General features: G+C 37.1%; 2 protein-coding genes and 3 non-coding genes across 5 annotated transcripts in view; 2 read left to right on the top strand and 3 right to left on the bottom strand.

The window, feature by feature from the left end:
- Positions 1-2477: 2477 nt before the first annotated feature.
- Positions 2478-14272, top strand: LOC100892874 (O-acyltransferase like protein). Its single transcript, XM_011674615.2, has 14 exons — positions 2478-2670; positions 3231-3388; positions 4128-4197; positions 4698-4785; positions 5123-5550; positions 5936-6106; positions 6535-6631; positions 7016-7301; positions 7896-7975; positions 10383-10487; positions 11260-11404; positions 12078-12261; positions 12778-12920; positions 13534-14272. The coding sequence occupies exons 1-14, from the start codon at positions 2622-2624 to the stop codon at positions 13654-13656; spliced, it is 2127 nt and encodes a 708-aa protein (XP_011672917.2). The 5' UTR covers positions 2478-2621; the 3' UTR covers positions 13657-14272.
- Positions 14273-17112: 2840 nt separating this feature from the next.
- The window catches only part of LOC585706 (O-acyltransferase like protein), an 18484-nt gene continuing 13755 nt past the window's right edge, over positions 17113-21841 (top strand). The window contains exons 1-5 of the mRNA XM_011674616.2: positions 17113-17313; positions 18087-18187; positions 19021-19219; positions 19843-20000; positions 20432-20501. Of these exons, the coding sequence (XP_011672918.2) occupies positions 17190-17313; positions 18087-18187; positions 19021-19219; positions 19843-20000; positions 20432-20501 (652 nt within the window). The 5' untranslated portion in view covers positions 17113-17189. The remainder of the gene's footprint in view (positions 17314-18086; positions 18188-19020; positions 19220-19842; positions 20001-20431; positions 20502-21841) is intronic.
- Positions 21328-21399, bottom strand: TRNAP-AGG. Its single transcript has one exon. It is a non-coding gene; the product is annotated as a tRNA-Pro (tRNA).
- On the bottom strand, positions 21471-21542 carry TRNAP-AGG. The gene has a single exon. It is a non-coding gene; the product is annotated as a tRNA-Pro (tRNA).
- Positions 21612-21683, bottom strand: TRNAP-AGG. The gene has a single exon. It is a non-coding gene; the product is annotated as a tRNA-Pro (tRNA).

Below are 21841 nucleotides of genomic sequence, written 5' to 3'. Positions count from 1 at the left end.
ACACATTCAACTTAAATTTAAATAAGCAAATCATGTGGGTAAATAACAGAACCATTGACAATCTTTTTAACGTAACATTTATAAATTGCATATTGCGCATTTCCATCTGTCTTCTGTTTTGTGGATAATGAACAACAAATATACATATATATCCTGACTAATCTACGGATAAATGCAAAAATAAAATTAAAATTGGTTTTAATATGGAATTGTGCATTCTTCCTACAATGATGTTTTATGTGCTTTACAGTCATCCTGTGTGAGTTTGTAATGAGTGTTTGGTCGTCAGTATGGTTGCGAAGGTGGGAGTACTTTAGAAGTGAATATGAGTAGAACGTCGGGGGGGGGGGAAGTAGGGAAGTTTAAGTGACGGCATACTTTCATCATTCAGAAAAAAACACTTCTTGCCCCTTTCGATGATTTAAAAGGTTGTCTTTTAATACTGACATTCTTTGTGTAGCTTTCGTTCATAGCATTGACAGGCGACTTTCTTATACATCTTTTAACAAATCGATTGTAGAAAGTAAACAACCGAAAAATGTCAATTCAAAATGACATATTGGCTGATATGCTTTCATAATTATAGAAGTAAACAAGTGACTAGTTCGGATAGATCTCCCCCTCCCCTCTCTGTCTTTCTCTTTCTATCTTTGTTTCTATCTTTATATCACCCCTAGTCGCTGCCTATTTATAGTCATGCATATTTACTTGTACTTGTTTAATTATATACTAAGGACAACCTCATCAATAATCTGTGAAACAATGACCACTGACAAATATGCGACATGTTTTGACTCATGAAGCTAGAGATGAAGTTAAAAATCCTTTAAAAATACTTTTAAAATGAACTTATCTTAATAATGTCAATAAGATTAAGATAGCAGCTCATGTAAACAATCTTAATTCAACGAACTTTGATTACTCACCCAACATTACTACACATCGATTAGCAAACTTTTCGTCATCCATGGCGGTCGAACGCAGTCTAAACCAAGCTTTGACGTGGTTGTAGTTAGCTTATGGTATAAGATTACTATCGCCAGACATATTTTACGTCTTTTATGGGAACCATTTCGCGAAGAGGATGAATTTTCGGCGGAATTTGCTTCTTTACGTGTCCGGGATGATTCTGCTCCACTGTTTCACTTCAGCAGTTGGACAGGCAAGTCCGGAATACGACAAGTTTAGGAAATCCTTGGGGAGTAGTGAGTAAATCTTTACATTAACATTTGCATTACATTGTATTATATGATGTATTTGATCAAAAGCGTATTGGAAGAACCCTACTCGATCTTGAGGGTACAGGAATAATTTGACTTCATGGCGAATAGTATTGGATTTTAATTCAACATATTGAATTCAAATAGTAAGAGTGCACTGCTGTGCTGATAATGGTGTTAAACTCATTTTGAGTGAAAGGACATTGAATAAAGATCATAGTAGTACGAGGTTTATAGCTGCAGCCCTAATCCGCCACAATTTTGTAATAAATAAATTACCAATATTCAGGCAACACGAACTTCGTATTCGTTCAGTGAAGTAATCTGAAGGTGTAAATTATATGTGCTACATGACTGAACTACATTTTGCAATTTAAAAAAAACATGTCAATATGGAGTAGCTGAAAGATTAATGTATTAGAGGCAAAATTTGTATACATAACAATGTGAACTATATTATTTAATAAAGGATCCCTGAGGAAGGGAAAAAGAAAGAAGAAAAAAATTAAACTCCTCCGTCCTGACAAAATCATACTCTTACGCATAGTTATGAAGATTTGCCCTATATTGATACAGGCATAAAACATCAACATAACCCTCTGCTATTGTACATCTATAGTTTATAATACTTCGTCACTGACGAGGGTCATAACTGTAACGATGTAAATATTATCACTGTAAATTCATAATTTGTATTTAGGCCACAATGACCTGACGATCTTTAAGGAAATCCTTGCAAACAGGGGGCTAGACTACGACAGAGCCTTGTTTCTAATGAACAACGATCAAGCACTAAATGAGGTAAGATCAAATTAGTTCTAAATTATTTTCGATTCCCAGGCTCTCTTTCCCTCACAATTGTTTTAAAAATAAGAGTCGAGCTAGGAAAGAAGCTTTTGACTTTGAATGTTATCTTGTTGTTGGGCCGGTATAGCAAGTGATATTTTATCATTGGTGAGTAAAATCAAAGCAAATCAAGATTGACATTCTTTATGACAAAATAATGGTACTTGAAGGGCAATAAATCACAAAATCATATTACAGAAATGTCGCTTGATCCGAAATATGACAGTAATCTTTTAAAATAAGAACCTTTATCATGTAGATTCTAATGGAGATCTATTTAACGGTCAGGTGCAATGTTATCCCCATTCTTGCTATTGGGCTACATGTCTTTGATAGACAAAGACCTCTAGCGATTGTGTAATTATGTCAACTTAAATTGAATAGCTATACTTTTTATCTCAATAATACCTATCGTCGAAGCAGTCAAAGATAAAAGATGTTGTGAAACGAACCGCACTTCGTCCGAAGAACCTCGTCTCAGACGATCACGTCTACGTATTCGAAGGGGAAGACGATGACGTATGGCAGATTTCAGAGAAGTGCGTTGTCGACGTCATGCAATACTACAGGGATCTCATCAACGGAGTATATTACGCTGACAGAAGTTAGTCTTCTTTCTTTTTTCATATTTGTACAAATTTGGAAATACATACCAAAGAGGCTTCACGTGCAAGCTAAAGTTAAAAGAAAATTCCTACTCTAGTTAGAAAATATTAAGTATTAGTAAACTAATTCTCTTTATCTCCTCAGCACATCCATCACTTTTATCATTCTATTTACCATCTTATCTTGCCATCTTCTCATACATCCTTTTCACTCCCATCCTTAACATCAGTTTTGTTTGTAGGAATTATTAAGTTTGATAAAGGATTCGAAGATAATGATGATGATAAGGATGATGGCAATGTTGATTTATGATAATAGTTAAAATATTAATATAAAGGATAGTAAAACATAACTTTAATTACATATGATAATAACATAAAGGGTTGATAAGAAGTTTTATTAATAGTGACGATGATTATGATAATGATAATGGTGGATTTGCTTACTACTTTTGCAATGCCCTTTCTTTTCTAAAGTTGATTCTAATCAAATGGTGGGGCTTTGATTAATGTTTAGAAATTAATTATCAACAAATCATTTTCTTTCTTTTCCTCGTAGTGAGAGCATCGGCTGGTCGGATCCCACGTGGTGCACAGTACACAGGGACCCTCAAGGATCTGGGGAATATCTGGCTTTGTACTTCAACTTTGAAAAATGAAACATCAAATGTTCCACAGTTCAACGGAAAGTACTGCCCTTCAGCAATTCGAGACACGGTAGGCATTTGCCCTATTCGGTAATACACGTACACGTGCCCATTAAGTTGGAGTACTTTCATCGTGCCTTTTTTATGAAGCGATTGTGGCAATATAATTTGTTATTGATAGATAAATCTCTATGACTCTTTATATTCATCAATACAGTTTTGAGAAAAAATAAACTATGTTGTAATATACATTTTAATGAACAGAGGTACGACAAAATAATTCCAACTTCAGCATTTTCTTTAGGGTTGTACTTAAGATTTTGTTGTGTTCATTTTGTTAGTGATGAAAACAATGCAATGAATTTGTTGAAAGAATTCATCAAAATAGTTTAAATGGGATTTAGTTATAATTTATGACACATCAAAGAATGAAGTATTTGCCTTTTAACAATTTAGATATAATTCAAATATCTTTCTCAGACGTGTTCTCGAAAAATCATATAAAAATATATGTGTCAGTTATACCAGAAACTCGATGAAGGTTACCATAAATATATATTCAGGTATATGGCTCTAGATATTAAATGAAATAGGAAACAGTGGGTTGAGTCCGTACAACCCATCCCTTTGGGGAAACAAAAATCAACTTACAGAGGTTATACAGGCTCATTGGGCTGCCCAGAATCATATCCCCCTCTCCTGTTTGGTGAAGAATCCGACCCTCTTGGGCTCTTTCCATATTTCATTTTGCCGAAGAAAATTATTATTAAAAAAATACCTCTTTCTGTTCGTCCTTTTTTATAATTCAGGGTATTATTCTTGGAAGTTGCTGGCCAGATAGCTGCTCAGAGATGGATGTCAATTCTATTTCATCGTTATGTAAGTTTTCTACCAAAACACCACAAATTTAAAATTCACAGCTCCTTTTGTTATTCGTGTAAACTTCACCTCCTCATGCTAAAAAACATTTTTACCAATTTGCATCAAAATGCTACGATAGATGAACCTCAAGAATGACGTGCACATTTTACGAGTTTAAAGAAGTGCAAATTTACATCATGGACAAGGCCAAACCAACAAGGAGCATGTGACAAACTAGGTCAAATATCTTCTTTGTGATATAAAATCATATGTCCGTCCCACCTTATTTAAAATAGGCCTACATGAAGCAATACAATAAAAAAAATTAGTTTAGATATGATAGTGTACATTTGTTAGTTTAGTTTAAATAATACAAAGTTAACCTTTTGCGTTCCATGCGGGTGAAGGGCAACTTGTATTGACGGGGTCTTTGATGGACATTTTACCTAAAAACTGGAAGTACCGTAATTGTAATTCACGTAGTTTTCACTTTATTCCTGATTTTTTTGTTTTACTAGTTTGGAGTGAGGTTGTAAAGGTCGAACCATTTATGTACTTCGACTGCCAAGAACGGAGGCCGTGGACGACAGCGGATATCGGTTTTAGGTAATTAGTAGATGATGACGATGACGATTTTGATGATGACAGATCATATGACATGGTCATATAGAGGATGATGATGATGAAGAGGAGGAAGAGGGCAAGGATGATAATGCTGATTATGATGATGATTGATGATAAAGTCGACGACGTCGATGTAGATATGTCTTGATACTCGAGAAAAGCTAATATGACTCTCAGATCAAAAAAATAAAAAGACGACCATCAATGCAATGATAAGTCGCATCGACTCTTCCTGTTATACAAAAACAAAACAAAAACAGTACAAAAACTAAACTAAACCAAACAAAAACACTTTCTTTCTTGTGTTTTTCTTTATCAGTGTTGCTATGTGCTTCTTCGCTCTGATGGTTGGCCTTGGATCCTTCTACGAGGTCTTCCTCCAGAAACTGGTCATAGATAAAATGAAAGGGAACGACAAACAGAATAAGGTGCACACGACCAACGTTAAGAACACCATGGAAACCCAATTCGAAGCCGACCACGAATCCGAGCACGCACTCAGTCACGCAAGCGACCGCGTGTCCGACCACATCACCTCATCGGCTGACTGGGAGGAGAGAAAAGTCGAGGTAATCGCAAAGACGGAGGAGGAGATGGAGGGAGGAGCCAGGATCAATGGGGGATTCAAAGTAGATGGCGAGGAAACTCCTACTGATGTGACAGAAGTGAAGAAAGTGCCTTTCAAAATGGAGGATGCAGAAGATGGAGACGCTGGGGGGAAACCCCCAAAATGCAATCTTAAATGGGGTATGGATGTAAACTAGTCAAGACAGTTGGTCAAATGGGACTCTTTTGATAATTATCTTCTTCTTTCTCCTATTCAGTATCACAGTTATCACATTTCTTCAAAATGTTCCGTTCGTCTCCTCGTTTTAAGGAAGGATATTAATATATTTACAGGTTGTCGCTAGAATTGGCAAATTAAAAAGCATGATTTTAACCTTTTTCGACACACTTTTATACTCGAAGACATCATTCGAACTTTGTCGGCAAAGGTGAGAAACTTTTTTTCATGTATTGAAAACTTGTCAGCGAGTAGGCTTTGACCCTACCACCCCGTTTCATGCAACATGTTCTGACTAAACAGATAATCTTGATCATTTCTTTCATCTCTCTCTCTCTCTCTTTCAAGCTCTCCTTCATGCTATCATGATATCGTTCTCCATTGTGAGTAACTGCAAGAAGGTCTTACGTGCCAAGAAGACGAAAGACACCATGGCGGTCATAAATGGGTTGAGAGTCCTCAGTATTTTCTGGGTCATGCTCTGTCATTCACTCCAATACACAGCAACCTATCGCACCGGTAAGCAATTTGCTAAGTATTTGTTGTTTGAACCTGACGCTTGATAGAGCCATCGCAACAACTGTCATAAAAACCCTCCCTTCAGTTCCTTTCTTTTTGTTCCATCTACATGTAAATACAAAAGTTCTGCATTTTGGTCCTTGTGTCCTTTATTTCCTTATTAATTGACCTTGTTGTTCCTATTGTTCCTCTTAGTTTAGGCATTTGTAGAAATACTTTGTATGTTAGAATTGTATCTTTTGCAAAATGTGTGCAATTTTCTATTTTGAATGAAGGTGCAAATCGAAATCGAAATCGTAATCATTTATGTAATGTGTACCCCTCTCGCTCTGTTCTCCCTCTTTATCTCCCACACTCTCTCTTTTTCCCTATACCCCCTCTCTCTGTGCTACCTCCCCCTTCCCCCACCCCTCCCCCGTCTCTTATAGGTAACCCACTGCAGGCGATTGATGTCATAGTCGACCACATGGCATTTAATGGTGTTACGTCGGGTAGCTATTCTGTGGATACTTTCTTCGTTTTGAGGTAATTAAACAGTTCTTGCATCATCTGTAGATTTATCATAATTGTGCATTCCGTTTCTATTACTAATGGATATGCAGTATTTTGCAAACATAGGTTGAATTTATAAAACATAAATCATGGTACGATTTTTGTTTTTCTTCCTGGCTATCTGAATCACGTCTTATCGTTGTACTTTAAACGAACGTCCGCCATGCCGACGCTTCAACAAAAATGCAGATGCAAAAATCTTTAATCCGATGCTGATTATGTAGGTATGCACTTACAGTAGTATTGATAAAATCAAATCGATAGAAAATACTTTACTAATTCCATTAATTGGGATTAGGTTACTACTATATGTACGCTATCTGAATTTGTGTGATCAATTATTCTCCCTTCTGACAGCGGATTTTTAGTTGGTTACATGACGTTAAAGCGAATAGACGACAAGACGTTGGAAAGCGCTGGAAGTTGGGTTATGTTTTACTTTCACCGCTGGTGGCGCCTCACCCCTGTCTACATGGCGGCCATGGGCATCTGGGCTTTGTGGTGGCCCCACTTTGGCGATGGTCGAAGTGTGATGGCCGATGAAACCTACGATTTCTACCAGGGGTGGTGTAGGAAACAGTGGTGGACCCACCCACTTTATATCAACAACATCTATCCGTGGCCCAACGTCTATAACAATGCGGTTAGTTGGTTAGTTTTGTTTTCGTGTACCATTCACCATTACCTCACAGCTTCTATAGGAATACCCGATGAGACCGACACCAGACGTTGATAGATCGCAAAAAATACATTACACCGATAGCTTAGAGTAGTAGAGCAATTTTGCGTCGTGAATAGGGTAGGCGTAAAAATAACCTCACGAAGACTACTGCTATAGTAGTGGTCATGATGTAGACGAGCAAGGTTGTATCAGGACGACTACCCCCCCCCCCCCCCCCCTCCGCGACTGTTTCCCCGGACTTATCTCTGGAGCCCATTCCATGTACTCCCCTTACATGAATTCCATGGTACGACAACCCTAGGCCAATAACTACCCCACGACAAGTACCCCTCTAACGACATTACCCCCTCCCCCTTCCTATACTTCTATACCCTATAATAACTTTAGCATAATATAAATTGTTGTTATTCATCCACGCTTATTGAATAATTGCTCCACCCTGTATCATTAAAAGGCCAATATTTAAGTATATAGACATTGTGTTTGAGAGGATAGTTAGGATGTTTATTTCAAATTCTTCCTCTCAGTAACTCAAACGTCTTGTCCTTTCTACAGTGTATGAGATGGTCCTGGTATCTTGCCTGCGACATGCAATTCTTCATCATCAGTCCTATCATTCTCATCATCCTCTACAAGTAAGTACCCATGGCAACATGATGCCAGGGACGTTTATATTCATTTGTGACTCTACGCTGGGTTCATTAGAGGAAATAGAATATTGATATGGAGAGAGAATAGGGACATTGATATACACTGTCGCTCATATAGTTGGAATATTTTTGCTTTACCCCAACTTATGAAATTATTTTGACATTGATTTATTCCTAATAGATCTAGATAATAGTATACATTCTCAGATGTTATTGAATAATAATTTGCTAGTGTTTAGTTTGCGTGAATGCTAGAGCATGCGTATGCTACTATGCTTATCAACTAGGGGACCTACGCCCTCAAGTCATTAATGACAGTAATGAGGATTAATTCCCCACAAAAGGGCACTTATATGGCACATCGACACGGTTTTGATCCTGGGGCTTCACAATTATGTGGCCATTGCTTTGCCACTGAACCATGACTGTACGCAGCGGGGGTTATGGTAGGGGGCAGTTCCCACAAATAAAATAAAAAACAAAGAAAATGCAATCAAGAATTCATTGAATTTCCCCCCGATCCCCAACATAAAAAATCCTCTGTACGGCCATGCATTATGGCTCAAGGCATGGGCACACAGATGTTCATTTGAACCAAATTCATGAATCAATACCAAAACTTTGTATGACTCTGTGGTGACTGATGAGACAGAACCAGGTCCTGAGAGGAACTAGGTCCTGGACTAGCACAGACCGGACTGCACGGAGGCCTGCGCGTACTGACGTGAGCTACATTGTTATTGGTACCATCCGTTGCAAATTTATCTGACAGGATAGACAAAGGACATATTTTTTTTTAGTGTGTTTCAAAATTTCAAAATTTGGCCGATCGATATTTCGTTAAGTTGGGGGGGGGGGGGGGGTGGTGCTCCAAAGCGCACACATATACAAAGGTTTAAAGGGGGGTTCACCCCCCCCCCCCCCCCCCCCTGCGTACGCGCCTGACTGTACAACACCTGCTCATCAGACTGAACAACTGTGTTCGGATGCTGCCAAAATACATTATTATAAGGATTGAGACGATAAATGTACTTACAGAATGATGCTACTGGGCAATCTGCACGTTTGGTCTCATGCGTTTTTCCGCTCTGACTGCGTAAGTCGTCAATAGACTCACTTCGATGGTTCTTATCACGAGCAAAGTAGACGAATCTCTGATTTGATAAATCAGAACTGATGGCAAAGTCTGATTTAGTGAAGTTGCGCAAATTTTCCCTGCCTCTATTGCTTGGATGATATGAAGCATCATATCAACAAAATCTTTGTTTTGAAGTCCTTTAGCTGTGTTCACATCTAACGATGAAGATAATTTTATTTTCACAAAGTCTTCCTTAGAAATTGGATCTTTGTGGGTGACAGATCCCTTGCCAGCCAGTTTGATTGAACTAGCATGGCACGAAAAATTTCAGTCGATTGTTTAAATTGTGCATAATTCACAATGTAGTCCGTAACGTAGGGCTATCACGGATCTTTTAGCGTACTTTTAGCGTATGCAGCTTACCAATCGTTCTTCTTACCTCAGCCTAGAACGTTCGAAGAAAGCCGTTTTAATACATGTAGTTCATGTGCTGAGAAGTCCTCAATATCTTTAATTGATGTGCCATTTTCCACACAGCACTGACTAAGAATGTTCACTGCTGAATTGATCACTGTTCTTGTACAATGAGAATCCTTCGTGTCAACGATTTTGTCTAATTTCTCCTCGTCGAGGGAATGAAATTGGGTGAAATTGACTTGCAGTCGCCATGTTTGGTCAAACAAAATTTAAGATTCAAGGGCGTGCATGGCGCGGAGCTGTAGTATGTTAATTGTTTTATGCATGCATCACAGCGCACTGCGGCAGATATGCAGTATGGCGTAGTGATGACGCTCCTCGGTCCAACATAACGGACAGAGGTGACGTCAATCGAGCAATATAACGTTCGAGATCTATGAAGCTCTAGTCACGTGATGGCACTTTGACCAATCACTACCACACCCTAGAGGCTATCCATATAGGATATGTAATTTGTATAATGGTGAGGGACGGATAAAAGAGAAAAAGAGATTACAGAAGCAGAAGGCAAGATGAGTAGGAAGATGGGAGAGAGAGCGAGAGAGGGGGAGAAAGTAAGAGAGAGAGAGAAAAAAAAAAGTGGAAGAATAGTTGGCTACACCGACAAAAATTTGGCTGAAGAGTGATTGACTAAAATGTGTGATTCGTTTATTCCTTTCTTTTCGGGGAGGGTATTCTAACTAGATTTTTTGAATGAGGGAATTCATTCTATACTACTGCGAGTGTCAACTGTTTGTAAATGTTGTGGACCAGCGTTTACTAGCGTTCACCTAATAAGTTTGCAGACAATAAAGTTCAATTTAATCAAAAGTTTTACCTCCAAATCCTGTCATTTAGGAATGTCAAAGCAGGCATGGCACTTGTTACAACTGTATTACTGGTGTCTCTCGGATCGCTATTTGGTGTCTCATGGTATTACGGATATCCGATCAACGGCCAACCGTAAGTCACCTTCCTTTTTATTCACATTTTATATCCTAGATTAGAATTCCTTCCAAAATTGTTTTCATTTTTTTTTCAGGGACTTTAAGTTCTTGTGATTCCTAAAAATGAGAACATTTTATCAGTTTGTTTGATAACTTACCCTTGATGCTTAAGTATATTTGTATACATTGTTCATAATACGTAAATCAATCAATGTGAGTGAGATGTAAATATATATTATATATATATTCCTTAACTAGGTTTCTCTGTCTAGCTTTATTATTCATCTTAATCTATACAAAAAACAAAAACAAACCAGAAAGCAAACAAAACATACTCGGTAGCTCCATCTTGCTTCCCCAATGATAAAGATATAGGCTACACAAATAGCTACCATCCGCCGCCTTATGTTTCACAACTTCTGAACCTATGCTCACTATGAATCACCACCTGTGTTCTATTCGATTTCTCTTACAATGTTATAAGGCAATATTATAATTCAATGTTTACGGGCTGATGTCAGAAAATCACCTCTTTTTTAGTTGTTGTGAATGACATGTTCGGGTTGATGAATTACCATATTTTAGCAAAGGTATTATAGCAGACCTAAGCCGAATAGGTTTATTCAACATGTTCAATGGCAATGCACCACAGCTAAAACTGTGAGGAATTGTCTATGTCTCGTTGCAGTCAGTTTCATGAATTAAACTACACAAGTTAACTCAAAGGCAATGCAACCCAATTTTATGGCTAAAATAAAACTATAATTATCGTTTATGTCTCGTTGCAGTCTTTATAACGATCACGTACCTGACCCGCCGGACGCCGATGTAGCTTACACAAAACCATACACGAGGATCCCTCCCTATCTAGTCGGTTTGGTATTAGGTTATTTCATATTTAAACTTAGAGGGGAGAGAGTCAAAATATCTAAGGTAAGCGGTACATTACACTTCGTTTTTAACGTTAAAAGTGATTTATGTTTAGTTTAAAACGGAACTAAAATAGTAGAGGTAAATTTAAGCTTGCCGAGGTCCTTACAATCATGACTGGATTCAAATATTGACTCTCATGATCAAGTCTTGAACAACAGTACTGATCAATTTACGTATTCACATGGTAAAATATCAATGAAATTATCGTTATTAGGTTTCTATTAAAGAAAAGAATATCTTATTTATATTGGTGCTCAACGTAAAGTAAACAAAATATATATATAATCATATTGCTCAAGTGCACCGACGAAATACAATTACCTTTTTTGTATCTACTACAAGCAATGTTTCACTACGGCTTTAATTAACCCCTTTACGAAATCATTTAAAAATATACAAAAATATATACAGTAATTGAACAATCTTTAAAATCGTATACGACAATGCTCTTGCGACGATTGCTCTGCGGTTAATTTCTTACATTAACAAAATTTCTAACTTCAGCTCTGGATAAACTCTATACCTAATTCCACCTCTAAACCTAAGGCTTACTTAAAGCCCAATTGCATCCTAACCCTAACTCCATACCTTTGACGAAATAAACACGGAACAGTTGTCGCAAGAGGAAATGTCGGATGAACGCCACCAATTTTAATAAGACCTCTTCTTCCAGTATATTGCAGTAACTGGGTGGATTCTAGCTCTCGCGTCCCTGTTTGCGATTGTCTACGGTACCTGGTCCGGTTCTGACCGCTATGTACCGCAGATCGAAGCGGTTATATACCTGACGTTTACCCGCGTCGGTTGGGGCGTGGCCATCTGCTGGATCATATTCGCTTGCCTCCAGGGATATGGAGGTATTTTCTCTCTTCACTGTTTTCGATTCCATTTTTAGTTCTGAGAAATTACAATGACGTTCCCAGGGTTATCACTAAACAATAATGGGGGGGGGGGGGGGCGGCGGTTGTTTGGTAACTCATGATCTCCGGCGAGCGAATTAAGAGTAAAAGAAAACACCCCCAAAACAAAAACAAAACGCAACACGGCTAACCTTCTTGCAAAAGGGGATGCAGCTGATATCCAAAATGGAATTGAGGGGGTGCTGGAATAAAACTGGCTTTTCGAGGGGGAAGCAAACAAAACTCTGGACAAGAGGGCAAAACTAATCCATGTTTTGTATGAAAGATCCATGATAAAACAAAATACGAAGATGGGAATAATACAGACATAGCAAATATATGTAGACTGAGGTGAACTATTCTTATGTGTTTTATAATTTGAACCAAAATCATTTTTGTTTATAGATCTGTTTACATCCGTGCAACTTGTCTGTCCTCTTTCATTCACTCTTGTTTTTGTTATCTCTACCACAGGTCCTGTCGGTGTATTCTTGGAGTGGAGCTTCTGGATTCCTCTTGGTCGTCTTAGTTACTGTATCTACCTGGTTCATCCCATTGTGATGTACAGTGTCATCTTCACGCAACAAGTTCTCTTCCATTTCACCTACGTCTCAGTGGTAAATATAATTTTGATCAGTACACAGTATGGGCATAATACTAGCGCAGATCACTTTGAAATGCTCGTTTTGTATAGTGTTATTTGAGGCATGCCTCGTCAAAGATACCCCCGCAATAAGTATTATTACTATCATGTTTATCAACAGTTTATAGATGAAAGGTTATCATCCAAAATAAGTGCAATGTTTTGCTTCTTTTTAAATTTAATTCATATTTCAATTTCCGAACATAAAATAAAACAATATATACAATATAATGACAAGTCATGTGCACGGCATGGTTGATGATTACAAAAAAAAAATGTACAACATGACTTGGATTATAGATATCTAACAATTACGTCTTTTTTCCATTATGAACAAATTGCATTCATGATTCGACATGTTTATTCATTACCAAACATCAGAGAAAAAACAAACAAGCAAGGCATTATTATTGATTATTCCTGTAATGCTACAATTACCAATGAAATCATTATTTTCCATTATTAATAATATGTAGTCTCATAATTACAATCGTTATCATCTGTACTGTCAATACATATATCACCTAGACATTTATTTATTTCTCTCTCTGTCTCTCTGTCTCTCTCTCTCTCTCTCTTTCAATTAGGCATACCTGTATGTAGGGAACGTGGTATTTTCCTGCGCAGCCGCTCTCATCCTCTCTCTCCTGGTAGAGGGACCTATCATGGGACTTGAAAAGGTCATGTTCGGAAAGTTCAAGAGGTCATAGGTCAACCAATGCCGTTTACGATTTAAGAACCAATTACATTACATTCTATAATTCAAAGCCTAATTTCATGTTCATATTTCATATAAGTACTTAAACTTACTTTTCAGTTAGAGTGAAATTGATAATGAAGTTTTTTAAGTCTTTTCATTTTCCCCAATACATTTGAATATATAATCTCTTCCAATAAAAAGTGATTACTCCCAGTGTATAGTAGGTATTTTAAAGCGCCCCACCCCCCCTTAAACAAAGTTTACTAGATACCGACATGTTAGCCATTCTTTAATTTGCTTCAATATCATGTTTTTAACTCTTTATGTGCCCTGAAATTATCTCAACGTGTTACATTGCATTTAAAGCTATACCAATGCATTCGAGATAAAAGTTTTTCTAGGGTAAAAATTAATCTTCTGAAGTTTTACAAGGATTGTCATAATTATGGCATATCAAGACCAGAAATTGGTACTTTTGCAAAGATTTTTGTGTTGCATAGAGCAAACCTTTATGAATTGATGCCTGCTGTTTTGTGCCAATTGGCACTTGTCGCGAAGGAATGGCTGAAGAGCTATATCGAACAAATGACAAATGAAAAATAAAAGTATCTTAATTTAATATTGAATTTGGGCCACGATTTGAAATTCTTACGTGTGGTTATTGTGTGTAGAACCAACAGAAAGCTATGTGTGTGCAAGTTTGTCATTTTTGGACAAACCTCAGTGTCAGAAATGCAGTGTGATAAGCGGAGACGGAGGTGATCAATCTAGTGTGAATTCAAACTTCTTTAGGCATGATTTTCACCTTTTTTATGGCGTGGAAATTTGCACTAAGAAAAATTTAGTGCAATCAAAGCACTACTTTGGAGTAGAATCAACTATAATTTTGGAATGGATTCAACCTCTAAACGAAGTAGTTTCTATTATGATGAGTCCTAACATGATGTATTTCCACTTCTCTGCATTAAGAACGTTTAGCGAAGTAAACGTAAATATATTCAATATCATGGACGAATATTTATATTCCTGATACACACAACCATTAAAAGTAAAGGAACATATTCGCCCCCCCCCCCTCCCACCCGCTCCTATTCGTTACCCTCCGGTATTATCGATCATAAAATAAACATGGTATTTAATTTTGCTTTGAGCAATTAAATATGAAAACTAGCTGATATTGACGTTGTACATGTAATTATAATGTACCCGTTCATGGTACAATTTTCCGAGTGTGCGTAGTTGAAAAAAAAAATCATTAAATTCCCCCCGCCCCCCTCCCCCTCCCCTCCCGGAATCCACCTGGATCCGCCCCTGATAAAAAAGAGATCTTACAGTCAGATTTCGTGCCTGTGCACAATATATTTATTACAGTGAACTGCCTGAATTACCATTTTGTCATTGCACGTTGTGCATTCACAAAGTCATAAACAATGTAAGGTCACTCAAACATCGAACAGTTTCAAAGACACCGCTATGATGTAACAATGAATAAAACGTCATTCGACAAAATAAAGATGACGTCACAATTTTAGGCATTAGCCCTATACCAACACGATTGCGTGTACAAGATCTGATCAGCAATGCTATCCTTCTGAATCAATAAGAGATTGTGATAGAGATATACACGCCCAGTGGAGAATTGAAGGGGGGGGGGATATAAACTAGCCCCTCATTCTCACCCCCCCCCCGGATGATTTCTGTATTAAAGCCTATGAAAATTAGTTAAATTAGTAGTCAATGATTTTATTTTATTTTATTTCTGCATTTTTTCCATATAAAATATAACTGAATAACAAAGAAAATATAAATGTAAGGTATAATACAACATAAACAAACAATAATTTCTTCATGTCAAAATGTTTTTTTACATAATATATGTACATATGATAACGAAACTTAATATTTCCATAACATATAATCATAAATTTAAAGTATTATCCGAACTTTTCTATTGGAAAAGTGCAGGAGACCGCAATCATAAGCAAAGCTTGACAAGGATGGCGTCCTAAAAAAAAAAAAACAAACAAACAAACAAACAAACAAGAAAAAAAAAAATCTTAAGGTAAACCTTAAAATGAAAGTGTTCAAATGATATTTGTGTATGAGTTTGTGAGTATGTTGTGCAAGTGTATATATGGGTTAGGTAGAAAAGAAAACACGCAAAAAAGCGATTTGCTCTTTTTAAAAAATTGAGCCACCCCCTTCCCATAATTTTTACGAATTCTGGGATAATAATGATAATCATAAATCCATTAATAGGGCGCTAATTATACGAACGTTTCTTAGCGAACTTATTGTTTAACTCAGTTAATTATTCTACATGTTCAATAGCTTAAAGGCAACCAAATAAAAAAAATGTTACGAATACACTACAATTCAGTTGAATGGAATTAATGGGTATTGAGAAGGGTTTGAATTATTCAATGAATGGGGTAATTTTGAAATGGGGTGGGAATTTGTTCCAGAGGGTGGGGGCAGTCGATGAAAAGGTACGGTCATCATAACGGGTTTTTGTACGTGGGCAGTGAATTAATTGCATGATGGAGGAAGATGAACGGAGGGATCTGGTAGAAGAGGAGGATCGAAGGGAGACTAGGTCATGAAGACATTTTGGGGCAAGGTTATGTGTTTTTTGTATGAACGAAGTAGGATCTTGATAGAAATGAGAGAATGGACCGGTAGCCAATGAAGTGAGTGAAGAACAGGGGATATATGGTCATGTTTCCTATTTATTGTAATCATTCTAGCTGCTGAATTTTGAATACGCTGGAGAAGAAATGATGAGAAATTGGGAGGCCGGCAAGGAGGGAGTTTAAATGGTCCAGATGCATGGGAGGAGAAGAAGGCATGAACAAGTCTTTCAGTGGAGGCTTTGTAAAGCAGTCGCCTGGTCTTTCTCATTTTGTAGGTGCCCCAAGTTGCAGACCTACATACATTTTTGATGTGCCCTTGAAGAGTAAGGTGTAAGGGATCTACTCCTACTTGGACAAACCTAGACAAACCTAGACAAATTATTAGTATTCTGTTCAAAGATGGCGTTTGATATTAAAACAACGGATCCGAAAGTATTTCTTTTAGTACGAAGTAAACTGAGCCATGTATATTAAACAAATACCACGTGTTGTCAATGCTGTTGCAATCTTTACTAATAAGGTTTAACATTTACCACTCCCTGTGTTGTTTTAACAGAGTATCTAAGAGTCAACAAACTGAATCTACTTAATACACTAGGGTTAAAGTTCATTGTGATAAATAAGAAACTCCGATTTAACCTACAACACACCATATTCTTTCTGTATTTCTTATGCAACCCATGAAGATTAGATTTTCCCGACCTTAGGCACTCCTGTTTGATAGAGTAAACATTCGTGAGAAACCTGTGCTATCATCGATAAATATCTTCGTACATATATATATCCTTAAAGTAATTTAAAGTAACAGTCAAGTGGCATTTGAGGTGCTGGGGTGATCGGGGCTAATGTGTCGTCCATCGCTGTCTCCAAAAACGGTTTAACGAGTGTTTAAAGGCAAAAATTAGTAGAGATGTCGAACTTTCGGGGACGTTTGCTTGTCTACGCGTCGGGAATTATTCTTCTCAACTGCTTTGCTTCAGTAGTTGGACAGGCAAGTCCAGAAATAGACGCGGTTAGAAATTCATTGAAACGTGGTTCGTATAATTCTATCGATATACTTGTCATCGTATATTCCAATAGTTTCAACAAAATTACATTTAGGAGCCTATTGATGAAATTCGATAAAATCCAAGATATTATTTTTTTAGCAATATAATCATACTTTGTACGTTATCACAAAATTGGAATAATTGTTTTAACCTCTTCTATTTTTAATGAATTGATTGTAAGAACATGATTTATTCTTGATAACTTATTTGATTAGAGATTAATTACTAAGGTTCTGCGAAGATATTAACTATATAGAGCGTTAACTAAATAGCCACAATCATTTTATTGAAAGAGGTACACATAATTATTATCCAAATTATTTTAAAACTATTCATATTTTATTGTCAATAGTGTACATCATTATTGTAATCATCGTCATTCTAAATTAATAACATATAAGTGTGAATTTAAAAACATCTATCTGTCTTTGATCTCAATTCTAAATTTAATCAACTTCGTCTCGTATTTAAGTAAAGACTCTTATACCCTATCGAAGTATCCCCAATTGTAAAATCTACTTCACATTTTGCTATTTTCCGATTTGCGAATTGGAATAATTTCAGCATACCGTAGGGTTTTCATGTCAATAGACCTTTTCTATTATATTGCAATTAATATTACCATTGAACTATCAATTTACGTGTTTTTTGTGCGAAGAAAACAAATGCATGCCTCGGATCAACCTATCTTTGATGAAAGAAAAGTTATGAAAAGATATGAAAAGTATTTACTATTATTTATCGATTACTTCTAATAGGACATAATGACTTAGGAAGATTTGAGGAAATTTTAGCCAACAGAGGGATAAACTACGACCGAGCACTTTCCTTGATGAACAACGATCAAGCATTGATTGAGGTAAAAACTTTTTCTTTTTTTCTTTACGACATTGAACTATCGTTTGTACCATTCAATTTATGTATTTCAAATGTAGTTTCATTTGTGATGAAATGACTAGATTGAATTGACATCAGAAATCAAGTTAAAGAGTGTCGATAATAAATAGAGACTTGTACAGTATTTTTTTTATTTTTTTGATGAGATGCAAAATGTCGTTGATAAGAAAGATTGAACAATAATCCAAATAACACGTTAGCAAAAGCCAAATCTGCATACCAATACTAACAAAATATCCAGAGGTAAAAAAATACATCTCTTGTCCGTTAACTGTAACTCAATCTCATTTTAAAGCTCATAATCATCAAATGAAAATCGTTTCAGCAACTATGAAAGCTTTGCTATTTGGATTTAGAGTCTTTTAGTCTTTTCTATTTCCTGAGCTAATCAATCTAGTGAAGGGAATAGAGTACCAAAGTGTGACGTCATACTTGTCATTCAAGTTGTCACGGTTACTGCTTCTGGTAAACAATAGTGTGGCGATCACACCGTCCCCCAAATCCTGCTCCAGTCCGTTGCTTGAATTATTTCGAGGTGAACCCCTTGCGTAGGCTCTGTTGTTTAGAACTAGTAACCTGGACGACGAGCGAATATGACGTCAGAAATTCTGTACTTTAATCGCCTATACGCCAATGATTCAAAGCTCCGTTTGAAGTTTTGCATTTACAGTTGTTTGATATCACTAACGCAGTCATACGTCATGAAATGACGCCTCTTTTACAACGGACATAAACAATCTGTTTATGATGATAAATAAAAAAAATGTAATTACTTCTTTATTTTTCTTTAACAAGTATCTTAAATCGAAGCTGCCAGAAATAGAGGATCTGATAAAACGAACCACGCTTCGTCCGAAGAGCATCGTCTCAGACGATCATGTGTACGTATTCGAAGGGGAAGATGATGAAGAATGGCAGATTTCAGAGACGTGCGTTGTCGACGTCATGCAGTACTACAGGGATCTCATCAACGGTGTTTATTACGCTGACAAAAGTTAGTCTTTCTGGGGTTTTCTTTTTTATGCAGACGTAGCACATAAACATGATTGGTACATATTTTTGAGAAATGTTCTACTTGCAGTTACTATCCTCAGTGGCGAAGAGACGGTTCAGACTTTGGAGAGGAGTTGGCATAGAGAGAGAGAGAGAGAGAGAGAGAGAGAGAGAGGGGAGAGGGAGAGAGGGAGAGAGAGAGGGGGAGAGAGAAAGAGGAGAGAGGGAAATGGAGAGGGGAGAGAGAGAGAGAGAGAGAGAGAGAGAGAGAGAGAGAAAGAGGGAGAGAGACTGCCACTGACTGGAGCATGCCCCCTCCCCATGTCTACGCCGGTATATCAATATAATAACTGATGTTTAATTGGATTGATTTGGCTAATTTGAAAGTAAAGTGGAAGTACAAACAGTTCATGGATACAAACAAAAAAATGTATATATTGATGTACATGTACATAAATATAACAGTATAACATAATCATGATTATAGAAATATGAAATGATGCTCGAAAAAGGGAAGAAGAATACCTAAAGACGAACATGTCATATAGTTACCGTTCAAGCCGTTTGTATTCATTCAGGGTAATGTATTTCATTGATTATTTCGTTAAAAAAAATCTCTTACAGTGAGAGCCTCTTCAGGTAGAATTCCCCGCGATGCTCCGTATTCGGGAAATCTCAGGGATCTGGGGAACATCTGGGTCTGCACTTCAACTTCGAAAAATGAAACATCAAATATTCCAGCATTTAACGGAAAGTACTGCCCCTTCCAAGTCATAAACACGGTGAGTATCTATTGTGAACTTATGTAATGTCGTAATCATTGCCAATAGAACTGTATTGTACCGAATGTTTTATTCATGAAAGGAAGAGTGAATTGACATGGTCATGTTTGCATGCATGGGTTTTCGCTGATTAATGGTGAAATTTAAACCCTCACTTGTTACACAACAAATGGGTTTAATAATACACTGCAAGTTGCCAAGTTCAGATTTGTTTTTAAATGACTATTGTGCTAATAATATATATTTTGCCACTATACTTTTAGGCAAGTTTTCAGTTATGAATTGTTAAAAGAATATTTTAGCCCTATTACAAGTTCTTAGAATTCCATTTCCAAATCCCTGCAACGTTGTTTATAGACGATGTGACGGGAAAAGTTTTCCATCCCACTTTTTTACCTTTTGATACTGCTCCTGGTTTCTATATTATCCAGAATGTGATTCTTGGAAGTTGCTGGCCAGATAGCTGCTCAGAGATGGATGTCAATTCTCTTTCATCGTTCTGTAAGTACTATAACGACAGGAAATAGTTTGTTTGTTTTCAGTTACAAAAAAAATTGGGGTACAACATGATACATTATATATTTCAGATAACCTTATATAAACACACCGCTTCACCCGTTTGACTGCCCACATTAGGTGTCGTGGAACTGGGAACTGGTCCCTAGGTCATGCACAACTTCGGGAAACCGAGAAAAGGCAAATACTCGGAAAATAGCGAACGACGCACAGTGAATATAGTGTCCTCATCGTTCAATGCGTGTAAGTGTTAGCAAACGGCATGTGGAAAAATATTCCAATGTCAGCCTGCTGCATATGTTCATGGACTTAGTAATTCCATGATAATTTATGTTTATTACAATTAATTCTGTGGATATATTTATTTCATTTGTTTATCCTCTGTATTGGTATTTTTGCATGAATTCATAGATTTTGCAGTTTATTGACCCACATCATTAAAACAAAAATGTTTATAGACAGTAATATGACTTTGCAATATTTCCCCCCATGTTTTTTGTACAAACTACCTCCTGTTGACCGTTGGGGGCTCTTTATATTTACTTGATATTATTCGCTATTCTCCGAGTATTTTACCTGTATTCGGTTTTCCGAGAGTGTATTTGACTGTCCCTATTGCAGTTTTTCGAAGTGCCAAGTCAAACTGATCATGGTGCCTTGCACCGGTTTTACAAAATAATGTCAAATCTTCGTACACAAAGCCGCTACATGTAGTATGATATATTATTTGCGGATAGCAGGATATACAAACTAAGGGTGTGTTTAGTTATTATGACAACTCTAAAGTGCAGATTTAAAAAAAAATCAGGTGGGGCTCGTCCGGGAGTCGAACCCGGGACCTCTCGCACCCTAAGCGAGAATCATGCCACTAGACCAACGAACCTTAGCTGTTCGATGGGAAATATATGATAATTTTATTCGTTTCTGGTGCAGATTTTAAAAAAAAATCACGTGGGGCTCGTCCGGGAGTCGAACCCGGGACCTCTCGCACCCTAAGCGAGAATCATGCCACTAGACCAACGAACCTTAGCTGTTCGATGGGAAATATATAATAATTTGATTCGGTTCTTGTGCAGATTAAAAAAAAATCAGGTGGGGCTCGTCCGGGAGTCGAACCCGGGACCTCTCGCACCCTAAGCGAGAATCATGCCACTAGATCAACGAACCTTAGCTGTTCAAATGTAAATATATGATAATTTGATTCGGTTCTGGTACGAATTTGCAAACTCGACAAGATTAAACAAAATCTCCCTGGCAACGTTCGACGCTTTGGTAGGCGGTGCTCGGGGTACTCTGATCCGTGGCCACGTCAACAAGATCCAATG

The sequence above is a fragment of the Strongylocentrotus purpuratus genome, unplaced genomic scaffold (genome assembly GCF_000002235.5).
Source record: "Strongylocentrotus purpuratus isolate Spur 01 unplaced genomic scaffold, Spur_5.0 spur5_scaffold_7, whole genome shotgun sequence".
Classification (NCBI taxonomy): Eukaryota; Metazoa; Echinodermata; class Echinoidea; order Camarodonta; family Strongylocentrotidae; genus Strongylocentrotus; species Strongylocentrotus purpuratus.
The sequence above is the reverse complement of the archived record's forward strand: the minus strand, read 5'-3'. Positions and strand labels throughout refer to the sequence as shown.